The following is a 24,342-nucleotide window of genomic DNA, read 5'->3' on the forward strand; positions in this document are numbered from 1 at the left end:
CATACTTACCGGTGCTGGAGTCCCAGAATGGCATTCTACAAAGTAAAGAGCTAACCGGTTTCTTTCCAGAGTAAGAACCCCTCTCTCTCTTGCTCATGTCAATATGAATATTCTCTGCTTTTAGTAAGCTCTTTCATATCTGGCATGATTAAGGTATGGAGTGTCTAGTTAACCAAATAGTTTAGTCAATGGAGAGTCATCGTATAAACTGTATACATGACATACCAAATTCACTACAGTGGTGTGAATCCTGACTAGCACTGTCTCTCGAGGCCTTAGTTTTGCTGATGGTACCACCACTCTTGCAGTCACACAGTCTGACTTTGTCTTCTTTCTCTGCCTTATCTCCTTATCTTGTTCATCCTTCCTTCTCTGCACCCTTTTTGCCTCTTTTCCTTGCCTTTCTCCCCACTGCCACAACCCCCGTACCTGCCCCCCTCACCTTGTGTTTGCAACGTTTTACGAAGCTCCAGCTACACGCTCTATGCCCTCCCTCTTGCCTCGGCTCGTTCCAGGTTCTCCCTCAGCATACATGCTACTACAACACTAACCTCCAAGATGGTAATTTTCACTGCCATTTCCTGCTCTAACATCTTCACCTGCTTACATCCTCCAATCAGATAAAGTTCAAAAGGATTATAGGACCTCTGGGTTGAGATCCAGTTTACCCAATCCTCTCTCTATGGCTCTAGGCAAACCTCCACTCCCCTGTACAAATTCCCCATCCCGTCATTTTGATCTCACTGACCCCTGCATCTAAAATTTCCCTCCTAATGATTCACTTACATAAACTCCACTATTCTTTAAGATTCTGCTCAAGTCCCATTTCCTCTGTGAAGTGTTCTTTGGCTATCTTAGCTCTCTCTGAACACCCAGAGAACTCACTAGTCCAAACAACTCATCTTGATCTTATTTGTAACTTGCCAAGTTATTTTTCTCTGTGCATACAGCCTCTTTCTTATCCAAGGGTGGGAACACTGCCTTACACCTCTCTGCAACCCTCATGTCAATTTTTTAAAAAGATTTATTTACTTATTTGACAGACAGAGATCACAAGTAGGCAGAGAGGCAGTCAGAGAGAGGAGGAAGCAGGCTCCCCGCTGAGCAGAGAGCCCGATGCAGGGCTCGATCCCAGGACTCTGGCATCACGACCTGAACCGAAGGCAGAGGCTTTAACCCACTGAGCCACCCAGGCGCCCCTCATGTCAATTTTTATGTTGTGTTTTCATATATCACATTAATTATCAGTTAAATATGCTTTAATATTTCCTTTTTTCTTCTTGACACACAGAGAGAGAGAGATAGTGAGAGAGGGAACACAAGTAGGGGGAGTGGGAGAGGGAGAAGAAGGCTTCGCACTGAGCAGGGAATCCGATGCAGTGCTCTATTCCAGGACCCTGGGATCACGACCTGAGCTGAAGGCAGATGCTTAATGACTGAGCCACTCAGGCACCCCTAATATTTCATTTTTATAAGGTGCTTCAGAATTCTGGAAGGCTTCTAAGACAAAATTCCCAATGCCAATCTCATTATTCTGTTTACAGAGAAATACTAGCCAACCTAGAGTGTTGATATCAAACAGTTTCATATATGGTTCATATGGATTCTTTAGGTTAGGTTCAAGGGCATCAATCAATCAATAAATAAATAAATAGATTTATGATGAAACAAATGACGGATATCTTATCCATCAAAAAGAGAATTTTAAAAACATTCCCTCAAACAGAAAAGGGATCATAGGGTAATAACGACCATTCTTGGTATCATACTGTACATTTTAAAATGATTTCACAGACATCATTGCACAGGATTCTATAATAACAACCCACAGGTCCACATCCACTTACTTAATGGATTGTTAGATTTAATTTGAAAAATACTATATGCTATGAGAGGAAAATGATTAAAGACTTGGGAGTCAGGGGCAGCATTACTTAAGAGGTAACATTAGGATTAGATTTTGAAGGAAAAATAACATTTTGCTGGATAGGTAGGAAAAGGACACTCTGGGTAGAGAGGGCATAACTTAGCGGGCTGTCCTTGAACCACAAAGGGTAACTTTCGTTGGCCAGTTCACCTCCACTGAAAGGGAGCCCTGTCTTATTCTCTCTTCAAAACAGTCATCTCCACATGTGCAAAGGCCTTATTCTATTCTCTGGTAGCTTAGTATTTCCCGTGGCACTTAGCATTGCAATTTACACCCAGTAGGTGCTCAAGAAACGTTTCATGAATGAATGAATGAATGTAGTGCTTTAATATAACCAGCCAATCATGACACAATAAATACTCCACCAATTCTCAGCCATATGTACATTATGGGGCTCAGAACCCTTTAAGTGGTGTCATTGTGTCATCTATGGAGAAGGGCTGGGGATACCAGTGAGGTCCCAGGTAAAGGTCTAACAGGGTTCTCTCTTATGAGAAGGTTAGAATGGCCAGCAAAGAGTACTTACCTTCCAGAAGCATTTAGGGGAAGACCACTGAATTTGTTATAGCCTTGAGGAGCATAATCCCAAAGGACTTTTTCAGCCGCTATAAAGTAGTGCCTCTGTTGACCCTTCATTTTGGGGTGAGGAATATCACCTTTGCAGTTACCAACATTATATTGTCCCAGCATGCCAGCTGCAGAAGAGAGGAAAACCACAAGCCAGAGCATAAATGCTCACAAAAGAAATCTGACAGGAGAAGACGGCTAGATTTGACTTTGTAAACATTGAAGGCAAAATTTTTTCATTAAAAATTTCAAGAATATATTTCAAACAGAAAATCAATGAAATACATGAAAAAATAACCTAGACTAAAAAAGTAAACAAACAAACAAACAAACAAAACTTTTGTATAGAAAACAGGACCTTAATGAAGTTAAAAGGGAAGGATAAATGGGGAGTGGGGGGATATTTTAACCCATAGGACAAAAGATTAATGTGTAAAAGTATTTGGCAAATAAAAAAGAGGAAAGTGAATCTCCCAGTGGAAAATGAGCAAGGGACATCAATAGATTATTCACAAAATCTTTCTAAATACCATCGACCTATAAACACATGAAAAAAAAAAAGTTCGATGTCAATAGTAACCAAGCGACACTGTTGTCCATTTATCAGATTGGTAAAGATTGGAAACACTAACAATTCTCAATGTTGGCAGATAATGGGGAATGCTCACACCCTAAGGGCAAAGAGTAAAAGGGAATTTGGCAATGCGTATCCGTCCACAACTTTAAGAGCAAAAACAAACTCTTTGACCCAAGAATTCTAAATCTAAGAGTTTTCCTAAAGAAATATCAGACAAATATCAGACAAAATTGCAACATATCTGTAAACTGAGGATTTCAGTATGGTTTATCATAGCCCCCCCGAAAATGGGGGGAAAATACAAGTATTAAGCCATAGAGTTTGGGTTGGCTAATTCATCATCTCCTTTGAAAGGACACTGGGAGGATTAATAATGACAAAGTAGCTCTATATTCACTGACATGGAAATATATTTCTAATATATTAATAAGTGGGAAAAGTAAGATAAAGGGCAGTAGTAATAGATTCATTTCATTTTATAAGTAACATGCATTTGTGTATAAAATTCTAGAAAATAGAGAAAGAATGTTCCTCAAAATGTAACACCATTATCCTAAGACAGGTTTATTGATTTTTAAAATTAAGTGTATTTTCTAATTTTTTATGATAATTTTTTTCTGAGGGTATGGACAATTTAAGAAAAACTATATTTCAGTAATGTACAAACACCAGCTTATGTCCACAACCACTGTCCCTGCTTCGCAATCTTACTAGTCTCAAATAGCTGCAAATGCCTTGATTTTAGAACTAGTTTCTTCCTACATATAACAGCATGAGGCCCTGTAAGAAAAGGAATCTTGCAGTAGGAACGCTTAATATCCACTCTCTTAGGAAATTTCGAGTACACACTACAGTATTGACCATAGTCACTATGCTGTACGTAGGCCTCCAGAATGCATTCATCTTGCGTAACTGAAACTTTGTACTCTTTGAGATCTCAAGTGTTCTTAGCATGGACGTGCACATACACACAGATAACCATGCGAGGTTACGGATATGTAAATTAGTTTGACTGTGATGATGAGTTCACAGTATGCGTATATCAAAACATCAGGGGTGCCTGGGTGGCTCAGATGGTTGAGCATCTGACTGGGCTCAGGTCATGATCCCAGGGTCCTGGGATGGAGTTCTGCACTGGGATCCCCACTCAGTGGGGAGCCTGCTTCTAGAACCCTCTGGCTCTTTCTCTGTCTCTCATGAATGAATGAATCAATCAATCAAGTTTCACATCTTAAATATATGCAATTCCTATGTGTCAATTATACCTCAATAAAACTGGGGGTGGGCGAATAAGAATGGGAATCTTGTCTTGATCACTTTGTCTTCCCAGAACAGTATCTGGTACATATTTACTGATCCACTCAACATTTATTGACTTGAATTGAATTGGAATAACCCAACAGACTAACGTTAATACTAGATGCTTAAGGTTGACAGGAACAAGAATGTGGTATCAAAGATGCCCTGGAGAATTGCATCCCTGTACCTGACGGTGACTGTGGGTAATGAGTCGGTATCCAAATTTAATCACACATTACTTCTCCTGTGTCTATTCCATTGACACCTTTTTTAAAATCTATTTTGTTTTCACCATCTTAGGCCAGACTTTTTCTATATCTAACTCTAATGTTGACAATGCTTCTTAACTAGCATCCAATGGCCAGAATCTCTCCATCAAATCCTTTCTGCACACAGATATCATACTTATCTTCCTAAATTGCTCACTGATTATGTCACTGATGTGCCTAAGGACGTGGAGTAACCCACTTGGCTTTCCAGACACAGTCCTGACTTCTTAGTCTTGCCTTTTAAATCTCCTCTCGCTAGGCTCTACCTCTGTAGGCTTTTCTCTTATCACTCTTCCGGCATAAGCCTATCGTCCAGCTGCTAGAGACCCATTCTGTGTGGTCCCAAGGGACCAAGACTAAGTCATTCAATAGGCATTTAAGTAAAAAAAAAAAAATGTTTATCATGTAAATAATAGGATTTTGCAACTATCATTGGATCTTGTCTCAATATACGGAAGAGCATTCTAACAGAGCAGCCCAGGGATGAAAGGGGTTGCTACAATTACTTCAAAGAGATGTCCAAAAGGAAATTCAAGAATTGGATGGTTGGTTGGTCCAGATGATGTATAAATTTCTCTCCAATGCTAAAATGTTATTTTTCTATTTACAGTTGCTCATATAGAATATGTCTTTTTCCTGCTTCATGGTGCTAACTCTGCCTGGGAAGCCTTTATTTCCTTCTGCATCTGTTCAATTCCTACCCATATTTCAAGACTCAGATTAGGAGCTAATTTCTCAGGAAGTCCCTCTGCTTGTTCTAGAGAAATAACTCTAACAAACAAAGAGCATTTATCTTTCTGCCTAAAATTTTACTCATTTGTGAAATTCTAACTAATTCTAGCTACTAGACCGTAGGCTCCTTGAAGGTCTTACCATTTCTTTCATTCACCTCCCAGCTTTTTTATAGGGAGTTGATGAATAAATATCTGTTGATAGGATGACAAATAAATGAGCATTGTACATTTTCCTCTATATTCAAATTAAATATAACACAAGAACCTATCTAACAACAGACACTGAACGAGCATCATTGACTGTGTGATATAATCTTCTCCCTCGAAACCTCCACACACTACACTGGTCTTCGTTCTTTTTACCTTGTAGGTGATCACTAACTTGGCAAGTTATCATCCACTTCCCAGGATTCTCAACTACCATTTCCGTTGTCAGGAAGGTGGCTGGGAACAGGTTGACGACATCAGTCCGATGCCCTCTGCTGATGAATGTGTTGCCATAAAAATAGATGGAATGGATGTCTATCTCGTTCCCCATCCCATAGAGGTGCCAGGAAACTGATTCACCAACACACATCTCAGGCTCTGGGAGGTTTCCAAAGAGGTATCCATTGAGGGCTGAAAAACAGAAACACACTGGTGGAAGTCTCCCCTGTAGAGGCGGTAACACATACACTAACATGGCTGAAAAATTAGCCCTGATCGTCAGTTGTAATGTTTTTGTGCAGAAAAGCATGGCTCCTTTCATAAGCTATGGTCCCAGAAAGGAATGAAAGGTACTGGGTTTTTTGAGAGAAAAGCACTTAATAAAAGTAGAGATGAGCACGCAGGAAAAACAGCCTTGGAGCTGTTGTGTGAACCCAATAATGAGGTCAGAAGTGAACAGAACACTGCTCAGACTTTCAGGATGGCTCAGCCACTTCCTCCAAGGATCCTCCATTTTCATACCTGACTTCCCTACAGGACTGTATTCCCTGACATTGGAAACCCTGTGTCACTCATTCCTCAGCTGTCAGGACCCAGCAGAAAAGCAGGCACATAGGAGCTACTTAATTTAAGTAACCAAAGTGAGCAGGAAAAAGGAAAGCGGGGAGAAAAAACAGTTGGTATTAGGTCTTGCTGGGGCAACATTTAATTGATTCAACTTGGGCTGGAAGTCTGAGACCTCATCTTTTGAATCATCTGAACAGCACAGGACTTGAACAAGTGCAAAAGAAAACTTGATTCAGAGTTGGTTTTTTTGGGGGGGGGGGTTGTAATTTTATTTTTTTTTCAGTGTTCCAAGATTCATTGTTTATGTACCACACCCAGTGCTCCATGCAATACGTGCCCTCCTTAGTACTCACCAAGAGTCATAATATCGATTCAAACTGAGTGAAAAAGCAATTGTTACTAAGATAACAATGATTAAGGCAGCACAATTGATCCTAAATAATTTTAGTAAATTAAATAAAATTATCAATAAATCTTATATTGATTGAGCATCTTCTATGGACTAGTTTTTGTTGTTTTTTATTTTTTAAAGTTTATGTTCTTCTATTCTTGGTTAGGTCTCTTTTACTATTAGATCGATAAAGAAGACTGGTTTTTTGTTTTGTTTTTTTTTTTGTTTTTAATTTCTTTTCAGTGTTCCAGAATTCATTGTTTATGCACCACACCCAGTGCCCCATGCAACATGTGCAAGATTGATTGTTTGCAAACATCTACTTCTGCATAAGGCTGATTTTTATTTTTATTTATTTATTTTTAAAAATTGTATTTATTTATCCATCTTAGAAAGAGTGCATGAGAGACAATATCCAGCAGACTCCGAGTTGTGTGTGGAGCCTGACAAGGGGCTTGATCCCACAACCACAAGATGATGACCTGAGCTGAAACCAAGAGTTGGATGCTTAAACAACTGAGCTACCCAGATGCCCTTATTTTTTATTTTTTTAAGAGTTTATTTTTAAGTCATCTTTATACCCAGTGTGGGGCTCAAACTTACAACCCTGAGATCAAGAGTCCCATGATCTACAAGTAAGCCAGCCAGGGATCCCCAGGCTCATTTTTATTTTAAATACAGTCCGTATTTGCTTTATGGAATTGATTCCTTTGTGTTGGACATTTTCATTTGAAAGAGTGAGAGGAATTCTGTGGGCAGCTGAGTTGTAAACCATCACAGTAGTTTTCAGCAAGATTTGAGATCATTGCCACCATTTTGTAAATCATGTGGGTAAAAGTTGATTGGATACAGCAATGTCTAGAATTTAGGTCTTTCTTTTTTTTTTTTAAGATTTTATTTATTTATTTGACAGAGAGAGATCACAGTAGGAGAGAGGAAGGGAAGAGATCACAGAGAGAGGAAGGGAAGCAGGCCCCCTGCTGAGCAGAGAGCCCGATGCGGGACTCGATCCCAGGACCCTGAGATCATGACCTGAGCCGAAGGCAGCGGCTTAACCACCTGAGCCACCCAGGCGCCCCTAGAATTTAGGTCTTTCTTTATTCCATCCTTCACTTCCTTCCCTGCCTCCCTCCCTTCTCTCCTTTACTTCTTCCCTCCTAAAATATTGTCCAAACACTAAAATACTCCCCTCACCCAAGGTTGCTGAAATACCACTAGAAAGAAGAGAGAGGGTGTGCGACGCCACAGAAATCGTCAGTTACTGACGCTTACACCTTGACGCACTTTGGAATCAAACACAACCAAATTAACATTGATTTGCTCTGGGCTCCTCCTTGAAGGAGTTGTTTCTGAGCTTCTCTCAAGCAACTCTGGCCCTAATTATCACTTTGACCTTAGGCAAGGCATTGATGGCCTCTCTCATTTTTTTTTAAAGATTTTATTTATTTATTTGACAGACAGAGGTGACAAGCAGGCAGAGAAGCAAGCAGAGAGGAGGGGAGGAAGCAGGCTCCCTGCTGAGCAGAGAGCCGGAAGTGGGGCTTGATCCAAGACTCTGGGATCATGACGTGAGTCAAAGGCAGAGACTTTAACCCACTGAGCCACCCAGGCACCCCAAATCATTGATGGTCTCTTGACTTCAGTTTCTTTATCGTAAAATGGGGGAGATCAGGTGATCTTCAGCTCCTTCCCTCTCTCTGATTTTATAACTAAATCTTGGTTAGGGTGGGTTCTGGGAGATAGAGAAGAAATATGGAGGAAATTTAATCAGTGAATGACATGGGGTGTTTGTTTACATTGAAGATGTTCTTTATGTTCATTAGAACTCTACGGGAAAACAGAAGAATGAGACTACTTAATAATCTCCACATCCTAAAATTCTGTATTAAGCCACTCTTCTGCAAAACAGATGTGAGTAAGTAGTCTGTCTTGATGGAAAGGATAACTATAGAAATTCACTATTTTCAAATATGGGGTCTGGCACATAGTGAATGCTCAACAAATGTTGATTTAAAGATTGTCTAGGAGGGATACCTGGAGCTCAGTCTGTTCAGCATCCAACTGTTGGTTTAGCTCAGATCATTGTCTCAGGGTCATGAGATTGAGCTGTGTTGGGCTCCATGCTGGGTGTGGAGTCTGCTTAAGATTCTCTCTCTTGGGGGGCACCTGGGTGGCTCAGTGGGTTAAAGCCTCTGCCTTCGGCTCAGGTTATGATCCCAGGGTCCTGGGATCGAGCCCCACATTGGGCTCTCTGCTCAGCAGGGAGCTTGCTTCCTCCTCTCTCTCTCTCTGCCTGCCTCTCTGCCTACTTGTGATCTCTGTCTGTCAAATAAATGAATAAAATCTTTTAAAAAAAAAAGATTCTCTCTCTTGGGACACCTGGGTGGCTCATTTGGTTAAGCCTCTGCCTTCGGCTCAGGTCATGATCCCAGGATCCTGGGACTGAGTCCCACATGGGGCTCCTTGCTCAGCAGGGAGTCTGCTTCTCTCTCTGCTTCTGCCTGCTTGTGTGCTCTCTCTCTCTGACAAATAAATAAATAAAATCTTAAAAAAAGAAAAAAAGAGTCTCTCTGTCTCTCTCTCAAAAAAAAAAAAAAAAAACTAAAAAAAAAAAAAAAACCAGAATGGCTGGGAAATATAACAAATTCACAAGTATGTATTTAAACATAGCATACAATATGATTTTTGAAATTTAGCAATCATTCAGGAAATGGTTACTGGAATAATGCAAAATGTTGCAAACCACAGAATTGTTACATGGTGGTGATTCATTTTCCTTTCTCCTGTCTGCATAAACCTACCTATCCTCTCTAGGATCACCTCCTGATTCTTTCCTGATTATAACTAACTCTTCCATTTTCCGTACCATAGCTTGTCATACTCAATTCAGGGGATATCTATTGCCTCATCTCTTTTCAGATTGTTTTATGTTCTCACATGGACTGTGTTTTATCACTTCCTAACCATTCTTATCACAAGTTATCAATCCTAGAAAACCAGGTTAGACTTTCTGTGTTTCTTCATCCCTCACAGTATCAGATCCATAAAAAGCATTCAGTATATATTTGATAATACTGGAAACACTCACCATGCATTTTGTTACTTCTCTGGAAAACAGCATCTTTTTTGTCAACTGAATCAGGGTCAGTGCAGAAATGTCTGATATTTTCATCAAGGTACCAGCTTTGGTTCTCATCCACCAGAGTAAACATTATAATGAACTCTCGGTCCACATCTGTCCTTGCCCCTGAATATTTATTCAGGACACCTATCCAGGGGGGACATCCAAAAAAGTGGAGAAAAAAGTTCAAAGTGAATCAAATCAAGATGATTTTTGCCTTTTGCCAATGGTATCAGGTAAGTTTGAAGTTGGCCAAAGACTTATAGGAACAAGAGTGATCACAACATGAAAGCAGCAAAGGATTTTAATAGAAATGACAGAATCATAGAAGAGAAAAGTCATAAAACAGAAGCCCTCACAACCAGAGGCTTGAAAACCTTGCTCCTGGAGGAAGCCAGTGTTACTGACAGAGCACAGACACACTAAGGCAATTAACAGGGAACAAAATCACAAAGTGATCATGCATGTGAAATATCAAAGCAAAACCAAATCTAGCCATTTGGCTACATTCCTCACTTTCCTGTGTGTAGTGTTGGGCTGGCATGAATGGCTATCAGTATGGTATATCCCTGGTTTGCTTTCTTTCTTAAAGCAGTTAAGTTCCAGAATGCTAGGAGGTTTCCTTGATAGAAGTCTGAATTACTGCCCCTGCTGTTAGAAGAATCTAACCTGCTATGTTAAAAGAATCTCCCTAATCTTACAGAAAACGTGGAAGAAAAGGTACCTTCAAATGGAGCAAGGAAGGGAGGCAAAATACATTTGGGAATAGGGCTTCTGTGTGTGTTGGGGGTGGGGGAGCTCCTTACCTTCCTTGCACACCAGTAGCGGGCCAATTAACCCAGAGCAGATGTCTTTAGGAGCATCAATGTGTGAATGGTACACCCAGGTCAGACAGTTGGCATCCGCTGGAGCAGGGGCATATTCTTCTCTCACTGGCCAGACATAGGTGTAGTTTCTGCCAGGAGGAACCATATCATCATTCTTATTTCTTCCAGAAGTTCCATCTGGGTATAGGGCTCCTTCCGAGAAAAGATAAAACATAGTTAACCTACAGAGATCGCTTGGTACAGTGAGCAGAGCTCACTGAGCTTTGGAATCAAATAATTTTAAATCAAATAAATTTAAATTTGTTTCCTGTGGGATTGGGGAAAGTTACTTAAATTCTCAATACCTTGGTTTTCTATCAGCGAAGCTAGAATGTTGATACCTACCCCACAGGGACCTGAGAACTAGCTGACATGATGTGTATCAAGTGTCCTGCACAAAACCAGATGCTTAATAAACGTTCATAAGGACCCCTTCGGATGGGTCTCTTGTGTCAATCAGGAAGATTTGAATCCACCTCACTTAACATCAACTCAAAAGGGAAAGGAGAGGGGTGCCTAGATGGCTCGGTTGAACATCTGACTTTGGCTCAGATCATGATCTTGGGGTCTTGGGATCAAGTCTTGTGTTAGGCTCCCTGCTCAGTGGAGAGTCTGCTTCTCCCTCTATCCCTCTGCCCCTTCCCTCCATCGTGCTCTCTCTCTAATAATAAATAGTAAATAAGAAGAAATAACGAAGTTATTGGGCACTTGCTACTGATTCAGCACCTGTTTGAGTTCTCACAAAAGATAGGAAGGAAGAGTAAGACATTCATCCTCCGTTCTGTTGAGCTGACCAGAATAGGAATTATTATTATTATTATTATTTTAAACTTTTATTTATTTGACAGAGAGCAAGATCACAAGTAGGCAGAGAGGCAGGCAGAGAGAGAGGAGGAAGCGGGCTCCCCGCTGAACAGAGAGCCCAATGAGGGGCTTGATCCCAGGACCCTGACCTGAGCTGAAGGCCGAGATTTAACCCACTGAGCCACCCAGGTGCCCCAAGAACAGGAATTATTAGCACATGGGACAAGTGGAGAGTAAAATAGGGTGCTGTGTTGAACATTATTTGGGGTTTTGCTAGGTGGAGGGGTGGTCTACCACAGAGTGGGTAGGGGTTTATAGGCATGGCATTCCCTTTCTCTGTTTTGTAAACTAAGATTGCACAAGGGTTTTCAATTAAGGAAAGTCCACTGCTAAAACTAGTTTGATAACCACCTGGATAGAAGGGAGGAGCTGGATGGCACTGGGGAGAAGGCCCGGGGGGATGAGGTGCCGAGGAGATGGATATGGACACACCCAAATTCATTCTCTGTTCTTTCACTTATTCACCATCCATTCACAAACCTGCAATCCCGAACTCCCTGAACTAGGTCAGTTTTCTAAAATGAATTCACACGGAGAGAAGGGCAGTATAACCAATGGTTAAGTTCAGAGCTATTGAAGTTAGACTAGTGGAATCAAATCCTATATCCATCTCTTGTTAGCTATAACTTGGGAAATTTCCTTCTCTTCTAGTAGCCTTGGGTTCTTATCTGGAAAAGGGTGGTAGTTATCAGACCTATCTCAGAGTTGTTGAGGCTTACATGACATAAGATCTACAATACATTTATCACAGCACCTGGCATATAAGATTTCAGTAAATCACTTTTTCATTCATAGCACTTGCCCAAGGTTTTAATTATATATGTATAATATTGTGTGTATAATTGTTTAATTAATGTCTGTCTCTCAATTTAGACAATTCCACACACACAAAAAAACACCCAGGGTTTTTTGTTCATAATTTTGTATGCAAGGTCTACCTCAGTGCTTAGTATAATGGGTGCTCAGTACCTATCTATTGAATAAAATAATGAATGAGTGGCATGATTGTACACCATACACCAAAGCCTTGTGAATAAAATGCATAGCTTTGCAGCGTTTGAATTTGTATATGGAGAGACTGAGCGTCAGTAGCTGGGGGAAGGTGGGTGGATAGTGGACTTGTCTAGAGGCTTCAACTGAGATCACTCATTTTGCTTTGATTATATGATACAAATCAACACAAGTAATAATTTTTCTTGAGACTCTTTTTTGCACAATTTATTTACATGCTTTCTTTTTGCTCTTTACTATTGGGAAGTATTGATGACTATTATTGAAAGGTATTGATGGCTATTATTGAAAGGTACTCTGGAAAGGCTGGAGTCCCCAAACAAATCCTTGGTGTCACCACTCAAGATGAGGAAGATCATTTAGAATCCAAAATATACCGTGAATATAAAGTAAAAAGTGATTTAGGGTGAGATAGCTTATTAAGTTGTTCTGTAAGTTATTCCCAGGAAGGAATTTTGATTTGTCAAATCAAAATCAAATTTTTATTTGATTTGTCAGTGGAATTTTGATTTGTCAAAGGTTTTGAGCAATGTAACCTAAACAATATAAGAATATTTTTATTTATTTTTTTAGAATAAGAATATTTTTAAAACATTCATTTGGTTTTATGTATTCTAGAATGTGTGGGCTTTTAGAAATTCAAATATACAAGTTTTCACCCCATCAAGTTTGAGAATATTGAGGATTGGTGAAGTTGTAAGAGAAACAGGCAGGCTCATAAACAAATAGCAGAAGAGTGCGCAATTTTTTGGAGGACAATTTGCCGATTCGTTTTGAAAGAAAGAAGAAAGAGTATTTGAATATAACCAGCAATTTTATTTTTAAGAATTTACTCCAGAAACATCTTTGAGAATGGTTTTCAAAATACATGAACTGGTATATTTGTTGTAGAATTGGCAGTATCAACCCCAAAATGAAAGCAACCTAAATGATCATCATCAGTCATCAATAATCATCAATGTACCAGACTGATATATTCATACAATGGGATATTGCATAACTTAAAAGGAGGTCATATGAGAAAATCTCCAAGATGAAGACATTTTTAAAGGTGATTGCTTTTCAGATAAGAGCCAAATAAGAAGAATTTTTACTTTTCTTATTATACTTCTCTGTACTCATAAAATTTTCTTCTTTTTTAAGATTTTATATATTTGACAGACAGAGAGAGCACAAAAAGGAAGAGCAGCAGGGAGAGAGAGAGGGAGAGGAAGAAGTAGGCTTCCCACTAAGCAGGGAGCCTGATGCAGGACTTGATCCCAGGACTCTTGGTTCACGACCAGAGCCGAAGGCAGATGCTCAACCGACTGAGCCACCCAGGCACCCCTAAAATTTTCTAACCATGTTCATATACTACTTCTTGTTTAATCTTTTGTTTTAAGCTTATTTTAAGTAGGAAATGAGAATGTGAGATATTTACCCCTTCTTTATGTTTTTCTGAAATTTAAAAAAATGATAAAATTTATTTTTAAGTAGTCCTAATAATTAACTGTATTTCATATGGAGATCAAGAAAGCACTAGCTAATTCCATTAATAAGTGAGACATTGTATGGTTGCCAGGGTAGCTCAGTGGGTTGGGCCTCTGCCTTTGGCTCAGGTCATGATCCCAGAGTCCCAGATCGAGTCCCACATCGGGCTCTCTGCTCAGCAAGAAGCCTGCTTCCTCCCTCTCTCTGCCTGCCTTTCTGCCTACTTGTGATCTCTGTGTGTGAAATAAATAAATAAAATCTTAAAATAAAAATAAGTGAGACATTGTATGTGAGAGTTCTAGCATAGGCATTGGCATACTAGGAACTGCTTAATCAATGTTAATCCCACCCACTGACTTCTGGGTTCATTCTCCAGCACTCCCCAGATGAACTTGGAAGGAACAACTATGTATTTAATCATTTTTGCAGCCCCAGTATCCAGCATTGGGTCTAGTGCACAGTAAACACTAAATTAACTGAGCAGGGACTTTCAGACTAGCAAGCTTGCAATGGTAGCCAAGAGAAAAACTCATCAAAAGAGAGTGATGCTTGGGTGGGTCAGTTGGTTGAGCAGGGTCCTGGGGCCAAGTCCTGCATCGGGCTCCCTGCTCAGCAGGGGAGCCTTCTTCTACCTCTCCCTCTGCCTGCCACTCCCCCTGCTTGTGCTATCTCTCTCGCTCTCTCTGTCAAATAAATAAATAAAACCTTAAGAAAAAAAAAGAGAGATAGAGAGTGAGGAAGTCAGCAAATCCTATCCCCCAAAAGTAATGTAAAGTGGAACGAAATTGAGAAAAACAACCATTTCACTGCTGCAGAATCAAATAAAGGCATCCAGCAATGTTTATGCTTGAACAACTGCTGAACGTCAGTTATTTACCTACTCCCAGCTGACTAATGCTGTGTGCTTGCAAAGAGGAGAAGCAAAGGGCCCAGCAAAAACTAAAATCCGAGGAACCATGAGAGGCTATGGACTCCGGGCAACAAACTGCGGGTTTTAGAGGGGAGGGGGATGGAAGAATGGGTGAGCCCAGTGATGGGGATTAAGGAGGGCATGGATGGCATGGAGCACTAGGTGTTATACGCAGACAATGAATCATGGAACACTACACCAAAAACTAGTCATGTACTGTATGGTGACTAACATAATTTAAAAACAAAAAACAAAAAACAACCCTAAGATCCAAGGCAGACAAAAACCACCAAAACTCTGAATGTGTTCTCTATCCACCGACAATTCCAGCTGCAGAGAATTGAGGATTTACTGATGCTTAAGAACATCTCTGTCCCAGCATCTGCCAACTTTAAAGCTAGGCAGATTTAGAGGTGACCCCTTAGAAGCCAGCCTTAAAAGTGAACACGAGAAAAAAGACAGAAAGACAGGGGTGCCTGGGTGGCTCAGTCATTAAGCATCTGCCTTCAGCTCGAGTCATGATCCCAGGGTCCTGGGATCAAGCCCCACATTGGGCTCCCTGATCAGCGGGAAGCCTGCTTCTCCCTTCCCCACTGCCCCTTTCTTGTGTTTCCTCTCTCGCTGTGTCTCTCTCTATCAAATAAATAAATAAATGAAATCTAAAAAAAAAGAAAAAGGAAAGAAAGAAAGAAAGAGCAGAAACCTTGGTGGCCACACATTGTAGGGAAGACAGATTTCATGGATTTAGCCCAGGTAAGTTACTAAACAAAAAAAAAACCAATAGCAAAAATAACCTTGGATGGGGGAAGGATTTGAATCCAGAGTTGCTCCACTATATGCTCAAAAATTTCTAGTTTCCAACAAGAACAACAAAATGAGACATACAAAGAAATAAGAATGTGTGACCTAGTCTCAGGGGAAAAAAAAGCAGCCAATAGAAATTATCTCTGTCTCCAGATGTAAAATTGAGCAGATACAAACTTTAAAGCAGCTATTAGAAAAATGTTCAAGCCATTAACAGAAACCATGTTTAAATAATTAAAGAAAAGTAGGACATCATGATTCAACAAATGGAAAAATCTCAACAAGGAGGTAGAAATTATTAAAAGAACAAAGTTGGAGTTTTGGCATTGAAAAGTACAGTGAATTATTTAAAATATTCACTAGAGGGCCTTAACAACAGATTCAAGATGGCAAAAGAATCAGTGAACTTGAATATAATAGAATTATCCTATCTGAAAAAGAGGGGGCGGGAAGATCAAAGAAATAAAACATCAAAGAAAATAAGCAGAACCTCAGAGGCCTGTGGGTCAACACCAGGTATATTAACATGTGTAATAATAGCCTGCCAAAGGGAAAAAGAAAGAAAAAGGGACAGAAAAAAAAAGTAAAAATAATGACCCAAAATTGTTCAATTTGGTCAAAAACATTAATCTACACGTTAAAGAAGCATAATGAACCACAAGTAGGATAAATACAAAGAACCTATACATAGACACATTGTTGTCAAATTGTTAGGAAAAAACATCAAAGAGGTAATACTGGAAGTGAGAGAAAAATGACTCATCACATATACAGGAATATTGACATGATTAACAGTTGACATCCCATCTGAATACTGGAGACAAAAAGACAGCAGAATGACATACTCAATGTGCTGGGGCTGGGGAGCGATGCCAATGGAGAATACCATATCCAGCAAACTACCCCTCAAAAAAGGATGGTAAAGTAAAGATGTTCTATAAACAAAGACTGAGTTTACTGCTAGCAGACCTGTCCAGCATTGGGTAGAATCTTCAGGACAATATTTTATAATAGCAGTGAGAGCAGACATTTTTGCCTTATTCCCAATCTTATAAAGAAAGTATTCGGTCTCCCTTCCATGAAGCATGATGTTAGCTGTGGGTTTTTCTTAAATAACTTTTATCAGGATGAGGAAGTACCTATTTCTAATTTGTTGGAAATTTTTAATTTATAAGTACTAGATCCTGTTAAATACCTTTCTGTACCTCTTGAGATGATCATGTGGTTTCTGTCCTTTATTCTATTAATATGTTGTATTACATTCATTTATTTTTTTCTTAAATTTTTTTTTAGAGAGAGAGAGCATGAGTGCATGAATGGGGTTGGAGAAGGGGCAAAGGGAGAGGAAGAGAGAATCTTAAGCAGGTTCCACCTTCAACATAGAGCCTGACCCAGGGCTCTATCAGACAACCCTGAGATCATGACCTGAGCCAAAATCAGGAGTCAGATACTTAACCGACTGAGCTACCCAAGTTCCCCAACATACATTTGCTTTGGAGTGTTAAACTAACCTTCCAATCATAGGATAAATTCCATTTGGTCATGATGTATAATTCTCCTTATATGTTGCTGAAGTCAACATATTTTAATATGCTAATATTTTGTTAAGAATTTTTGTGTCTACATTCATGAGGAATATTGGTCGGTAGTTTTCTTGTGATGTCTTTATCTGGCTTTGGTATCAAGATGATGTTTGCCTCATAGGATGAATTTGGAAGTATTCCTCTATTTCCTAAAAGAATTTGTTAAGAATTGGCATTATTGTTATTTTAGTAGTTGATAGAATTTATAAATGAACCCATCTGAGCTTGGGTTTTTCTCTGAGGGAAGATTTTGCTATTTCCATTTCTTTGTTTTTTCCATTTCTTTTCCATTTCTTTATATTTTATAGGTCTATTTCTATTGCTATTTCCATTTCTTTACATTTTATAGGTCTATTCAAATTTTTATTTATTCTTAAGTCAATTTGGGTAATTTTTGTCTAAGAATTTGTCAGTTTCATTTAAGTTGTCTCATATTTTGAGACTGCTTATAATCCTTCTTCATAATCTTTTTAATTTTTGTATGGTCAAAGTGATGTTCCATCTCCCATTCCTGATTTTGGTAATCTGTGGCCTCTGTCTTCATCAGACTAGATAAACTTTCTCAATTTTGTTAATCTTTTTCAAAGAGCCAACTTCTGGCTTAATCAATTTTATATTGATTTTGAATTTTTGCTCCAGTCCTTATTATTTTTTATTATTTTTTCTTTCTGCTTTCATTAGGTTTTGTTTCCTTTTTGTTTTCTAGTTTCTTAAGGTGGAAGCTTATGTTATTGATTTGAGACTTTTCTTCTCTCTTGACATAAGTATCTAAAGCTCGAAATTTCCTTTTAAGTACTTCTTAGCTATTTACCATAAATTTTGGTTATATCTCCATTTTGGTTTTTTCTCCATTTTCATTCAGTTCAATTTACAATTACAATTTATCCACTGATTTCTTTTACATATGGGTTACTTAGAAGTATACTGTATATTTCCAAATGTTTGCAAGAATTTGCAAGATTTCTTTCATTGATTATATCAAATTGAATTCCATTGTTATTGGAGAATACACCTTGCAACCTAAATTTATTTAGATTTATTTTATGCACAGCCTACTGTCTATCCTGAGGAGTTTTCATATACCCTCTCAAAATACACCTCTCGAAAAGAAAATACATTCTTTAGTCATTGAACAGAACGTTCTGTAGATGTCAATTAGGTCAAGTTGGTTGATAGTGTTTTTGAAGTTTTCTCTATCAGGAGGAGCAGATGGAGATGGGAGAGAAGGAGATGGGGAAAAGACAAATCAACCCGCGTCATCACTGTCTCTTCGATCCCTTTAACTGTAGCTGACAATTGCCTTCCTTATAAAATAGAGACAAGACACCGATAATACAGGTTTGATATTTACCTTCTGAATCTTTGTTGTAGAAAACGCCATGTGGATGCAAAGAGTATGGTCGGGAAGCGAAGTTCTTTAAATGGATGACAATCACATCACCCACTTCAGCCCTCAAGATAGGGCCCAGGAATCCAAGCCAGGGAGGTTTGGGGATCTCCGTGGAATAGGTCTCATCTGTGTAATGTCTGTAAACAGCCTTTTTGTAAAGACCACCTATCCTGTTGGGCCCTCTTTCAAGAAATAAGGTTGCAAGTCTAAAAGTAAGAAGGAAAATATTTTATGATTACATGACATTAAGAGAAAATCCTAATAGTTTACCTTAACAGTTCATAAAGTACTTGCATGTATGATTTCTTATTTGGTGTTGGACTTAACCCTGTAACCTGTGTAGAGCTGGTAAGAATATCTTCAATTTACTGGTAAGGAAACTGAGGCTAAGAGAGTTAAATGACAAAACAAGGGTCACAAATGGTATCCACGACCAAACTAGAACTAAACAGAATACTTTAAAGTCTGGCTGTCCATTTGCCCCGTTTCATTCAACATGTTCCCCCTTCACTTTTTCACTTAACAAACCCTTAGTGTGTGTTTACCATGTTCCCAGCACTATGCTATGTGCTATACAGGGATACAAAAGAGTTTATGACCTAATGGGAAAATTAAGTAAAGACATTCAGCAATACATGATTAAGTGCCAGTTGAGTTGGTGGAGTCACACAGGTCTCTGAGGTCTGAGGTCACAGATCTTTGGTGGAGTCTCAGAGAGAGGTCTGAGAGGCTCTGTATTGACTAATGGATTTATGTTTGCTTCATGAAGTTTGGGGAAAGCACTATAGATCAAAAAGCCAAAGATAAGATATTTTTCAGGGCTTCATACTCTTTTCCTCAACGAGATCATCCAATGCTTGTATACCAGCGTCTCAGATACAAGCTCCTAAGCAGTTCCTACTACAAGGCTCCTCAGCAGTCTCTAGTATGAATGGAAGCTTTGCCCACCCTGCAGACTTCCAAGGATGATGGAGCCAGAGAGCAGCATGTCAAGTGGCCGGGCATGCAGCCCACCATGGAGCAGAAAACAGAAGTGCAGGCAGATGGAGGAGAGGGTGCCTGGGTCAACAAGGGGACAGAGATCCTGTAGCTCAAGTCAAAGCAGGAGTGATCTCCTTTGGTGCATCCAGCCCAGCTTTGGTGCATCTTTCCAGGCTCATTTCCTCTTTGCCTACCTCCCATGGCCTCACCCTTCCACCAGACCTCATGCTCAGTCTTCCCAGGATGCACCATGTCTTTTCAGCATTCCAAGACTTGCACACATTCTTTTCCTACATCTGGGTGGTATCCCTCATTCTCTACCTGCCAAGAACACTTCCAGGTCAGTTCAAACTCTTCTTTCTCCTTCTGTACACACACAGTTCAAGCACTAATAACACTTGCCAAGACGTGTCACAGTAAGATATGTACATCTCTGGTTTGTGAGCTAATTGAAGACAAATCTTTCAAATATCTTTTTTTATTGTAGTGCTGAGTAAGTGCCTGGATATACTGGTGCTTAGTGACTTTGGAATAAAGAAAAAGAAAAGGCCTCGAATTTGCCCTCAGATTGGCAAGTGAAAGCTGGGGTAATTTGGCAAACTACATTTGCAGAGAAGTGTTTGTTGCCACACTTGATTTTGAATATTCTCTAGGCCCAGGATGGCAAATAGGTTTTAACTTGTGCACTAGATCTGATTGGTTGGTAGTGACTGCTTAGGGAAAAAAAAAAGTCAAGGTTGAGTTCAGTCAGGGGCAAGAAGGAACCACTCAGGATGTCTACTGTGGATGTGGGGTTGGAGGCATACTTGATACATCGTTACTCTCTTTGCTCTGCACAGGCAGCCAGGTAACACGACAGTCTGGGGTCTTTGGGTGTGGCCTTGTCTACAACTAGATGATCTAATACTATCACTACCGGCAGAACATACTTCGAGTTGTTCTTTCATAACAGCAATAGTGATGGGATGAGCTCCTCATGTTCATTTGTAAGGTCTCCTTTGTAACCAAAATACACAAGGCATCATATCCGATGATGGCTGGGTCCAGGGAAGAGTTTGTGGACACCAGAGAATATCCAGTGATCATCTCTGAAATCCAAACTGTCATCTTATGATATTCAGTTTGCTGGACCTTCCAAAGGCTCTCCTCTTGCTCTCAGGGACCTGCTGACAAACAGGGCTTGTAGCCACCTTCCCTTTTAATAATTTATAAACAGAAGCTTATAGAATGACAAAATTAAAGAGAGAAGCATTTAAACAGAACATAGCATGGCTTTAAAATCAAATTGAAAAGTGATTTCTTAAGTCAATCGGAGAAAGACAACTACCATATGATATCCCTGATATGAGGAAGTGGAGATGCAACGTGGGGGGTTTGGGGAATAGGAAAAGAATAAATGAAACAAGATGGGATCGGGAGGGAGACAAACCATAAGAAACTCTTAATCTCACACCCCCAGGGTGGCCGGGGGGAGGGTGTAGGGAGAAGGTGGTGGGGTTTAGACATTGGGGAGGGTATGTGCTATGGTAAGTGCTGTGAAGTGTGTAAACCCGGTGATTCACAGACCTGTACCCCTGGGGCTAACAATACATTATATGTTTATTAAAAAATTAAAAAATTATTAAAAAAAAGAAAAGTGGGGGCGCCTGGGTGGCTCAGTGGATTAAGCCGCTGCCTTCGGCTCAGGTCATGATCTCAGGGTCCTGGGATCGAGCCCTGCATCAGGCCCTCTGCTCAGCAGGGAACCTGCTTCCCCCTCTGTCTCTGCCTGCCTCTCTGCCTACTTGTGATCTCTCTCTCTGTCAAATAAAATAAATAAAATCTTAAAAAAAAAAAAAAAGAAAAGTGATTTATTCACAAGGCCATTACTTCCTTGTTCTAACCAGCTGGGGCATCCAGCCTACTCCAGACCACCTAATATGGTCACAGGCCATGGGCATACCTATAGCAATAAAGCCCCTTTTGTAGAGACTGGCCTTGGTCTTGGAGGCAGGGGAAATTCCAGGGGTCCTCAGCTGAGCCAAATTAAGTGATGGAGCCCCTAAGCCTCAGCTCTAACAGGCATTGCAACATCACTGGGGAGCTCAATGGCTTTGTTGTGGGGATAAAATTAACTGGAAATGACATTGGGACTGGAGAAAGTGGCAACTTCCAGAACTTCTCTGGGGACGAGTATTGTTATATGGTCAGAAAGAATCAAGGGCTTCGGATGGAGTTTGGGAGGTGGAAGGAGGAGATGCCGGAGATGTACACAAGTAGTCCCTGAACTCTTTTCCAAGAAGGATTGCTCCAGTAAGCTGTAGAGTGGGTTCCTTCTTCTTGTCCAAGAGGACAGTGAGAACTGCTACCGCCAGGCTACCTTCTCCTCTCCTCAGCACTCAGCCTAGCCTCCAAATAAGAGCTGAACAAGTATTTTTCCAAATATCAGTTGAAGGAGCCCCAATATTATTTATTTTCCCAGAGCACCAGATTACTAGCCTGCCCAGCTGCCCACGTGTGTCAGCCCTGCCCTGCCCTTGGAGTGGAGTCAGTAGGTAGGAGTTTCCTGGGAAAAGGGGGAAAACCATGGGTTGAGGCTCTCCTCAGAGGACCCAGGGACCATAGGTCTAGTCTTCCCAGAGGCAGCAAAGCTCTTTCTCCCCAACCTGACAGATTCGATGCCCAGATAATGGCACTCACAAGACAGGAATCCTGACAAAAGGGTTGGAGTATTAAAACAATGATTTTGGTAGCAAAAAGCCTGGAAAGACCACAGTGTTTTTCAGCTGGTGACTGGATAAATAAATTCTGGTATCTTCATACCACATAGCCACACAACAAAATGAGGGGGTTCTACAGGTGGTAAATATGGCGCGAGCACCAAGAAACTACATGGAAAAGTCAAATTGTAGGTGAGCATGTAAAGTGTGATCCCATTTCTGTTTTTTAAACAATATATATACACAGATGCAAAGAAAATATTTAGAAACTGGCCATGGAAACCACCAAGGTGTAACCTCTGGACCATGGGACTGAGGACACAGGCAGGAGCCAGAAGGAATGAGAACTTTACCCACCCTCTTCTGTACATGGGAGTATTTTACTCTGTATCTTCTGTTTACTTTCATAATAAAAACAAGCTCACGTTTTATTTAGAAGAGATGGGCAACTGAGGTGTCAAATTTCTCTTCTTGTCTGCCTTCTCCCTCTGAAAACATAACTGCCACCCCGAAGTGCGTTGTTTGGGTGAGTTCTCCTCCACGAGGGTATTGGTGCCCTGAGAGGGAGCATAGTGCCTGCAGCTTGAGTTGGAGGGAAGAAAATCACTGCTCAACCTCTGCCTTGACAAGTCCACTCTCAGGCATCAGGACTGAGGACCTGGACACGGTCAGGTGTGGGCACTCTCGACCCTCTGCCTCTGTGTATCCACTGAGCGTGCGAGTGTCTGCCTGGGAGCCAGAGTTGGCCCCCTTCTGCTCCGTGAGGGAGAACCCTATATTTCCCTGTGCAAGGGGATGGGATAAAAAGTCTGAGTTCCTGACACTGGGGCTTTGCGGTGGAAGCTCTTATGTTTCCTAGCTTCACTCGAGGCTTGGATGGTCATGGGACACACTTATAGCCAATGAGATGTACGCATGTGTCATTCCATGGTACTTCTCTAGACTCAGCTGGCAGACACCCTTGTAGTTTTTTGCTCTTCCTCAATTTATGCCTGAAATGGAGATAGAATGACAAGCTTCAGCAGTCATCTTGAGAGAAGGGGGAATAGGGCCATACCCTACAAATGGGTGGTCAGCTCAAAAGCCAAAGGAATCTGTGCCCCTGAAGATTGCCAACTTCTGGCTTTCTTTTGCAGAAGCCAAAAAATACATTTGAGCCAGTGTTTTCCAGGCTTCTGCTAACCAGCAGTTGAATACAAGTCCTAATTGAACAGACTCTTTAGGAGAAGGAGGAGGAAGAAGCAGAGGAAGAACTGAGTCATCCCCAGTCTGGCTAATTAGCCCCAGAGTAGGCAGAGTTACCTGGCTTTATAGCTGATGCCGGGCCACCCAGTAAAGCAACAACAGAGGAAGGATTAGATTCAGAATCACTGGTGTCCTCTCTAGACTCATCCTGATGGGTAAAAAGCTAGAATGATGTTATTCATAGGGAGGACTCTGTCATTCCAACAGGGTCTGCAGGGAAACATGGACCTCTGACTCTCTGCCCTGCTCTACTCTGAGCTTCCAGCATGCAAAGGCGCATGCACACACACACACACACACTCATGTAAATACATGCTGAGCAAGAGCTCCTTATCATGCATGACTTGTCTGGCAGAGCCACCCAAGCAAGAGGCAAGCATGTCAGGAGGAGGGGAAGTGTTTGTTGCCTTCCCACAGCACTTACTACACATGCTGCATATTTTAGCACTGAGTTACATACATAGTGACTTGTTTTGCACAATCCTGGACGAGTGTCAGTCTTATCCCAGAGACAGCCAATAGTCACCCCGAGAGGGGACCAGGTTTTCTAAAGCAGTAGTTCCCAAATGCTCATCCATGTATCAACTGGATCAGAGTTATTTGGGACAGTTACCAAAAATTGAGGTCCCCAGGCCCCATCC

General features: G+C 40.6%; 1 protein-coding gene across 1 annotated transcript in view; it reads right to left on the minus strand.

The window, feature by feature from the left end:
- HEPHL1 (hephaestin like 1) overlaps positions 1–24,342 on the minus strand; it is an 85,853-nt gene that overhangs the window by 53,337 nt on the left and 8,174 nt on the right. The window contains exons 2-6 of the mRNA XM_032358246.1: positions 18,738–18,982; positions 10,685–10,897; positions 9,846–10,025; positions 5,737–5,991; positions 2,454–2,622 (exon numbers count right to left, since the gene is read on the minus strand). Coding sequence (XP_032214137.1) covers positions 2,454–2,622; positions 5,737–5,991; positions 9,846–10,025; positions 10,685–10,897; positions 18,738–18,982 — 1,062 coding nt within the window. The remainder of the gene's footprint in view (positions 1–2,453; positions 2,623–5,736; positions 5,992–9,845; positions 10,026–10,684; positions 10,898–18,737; positions 18,983–24,342) is intronic.

Source organism: Mustela erminea, chromosome 9 (genome assembly GCF_009829155.1).
Source record: "Mustela erminea isolate mMusErm1 chromosome 9, mMusErm1.Pri, whole genome shotgun sequence".
In the NCBI taxonomy this organism is placed as follows: Eukaryota; Metazoa; Chordata; class Mammalia; order Carnivora; family Mustelidae; genus Mustela; species Mustela erminea.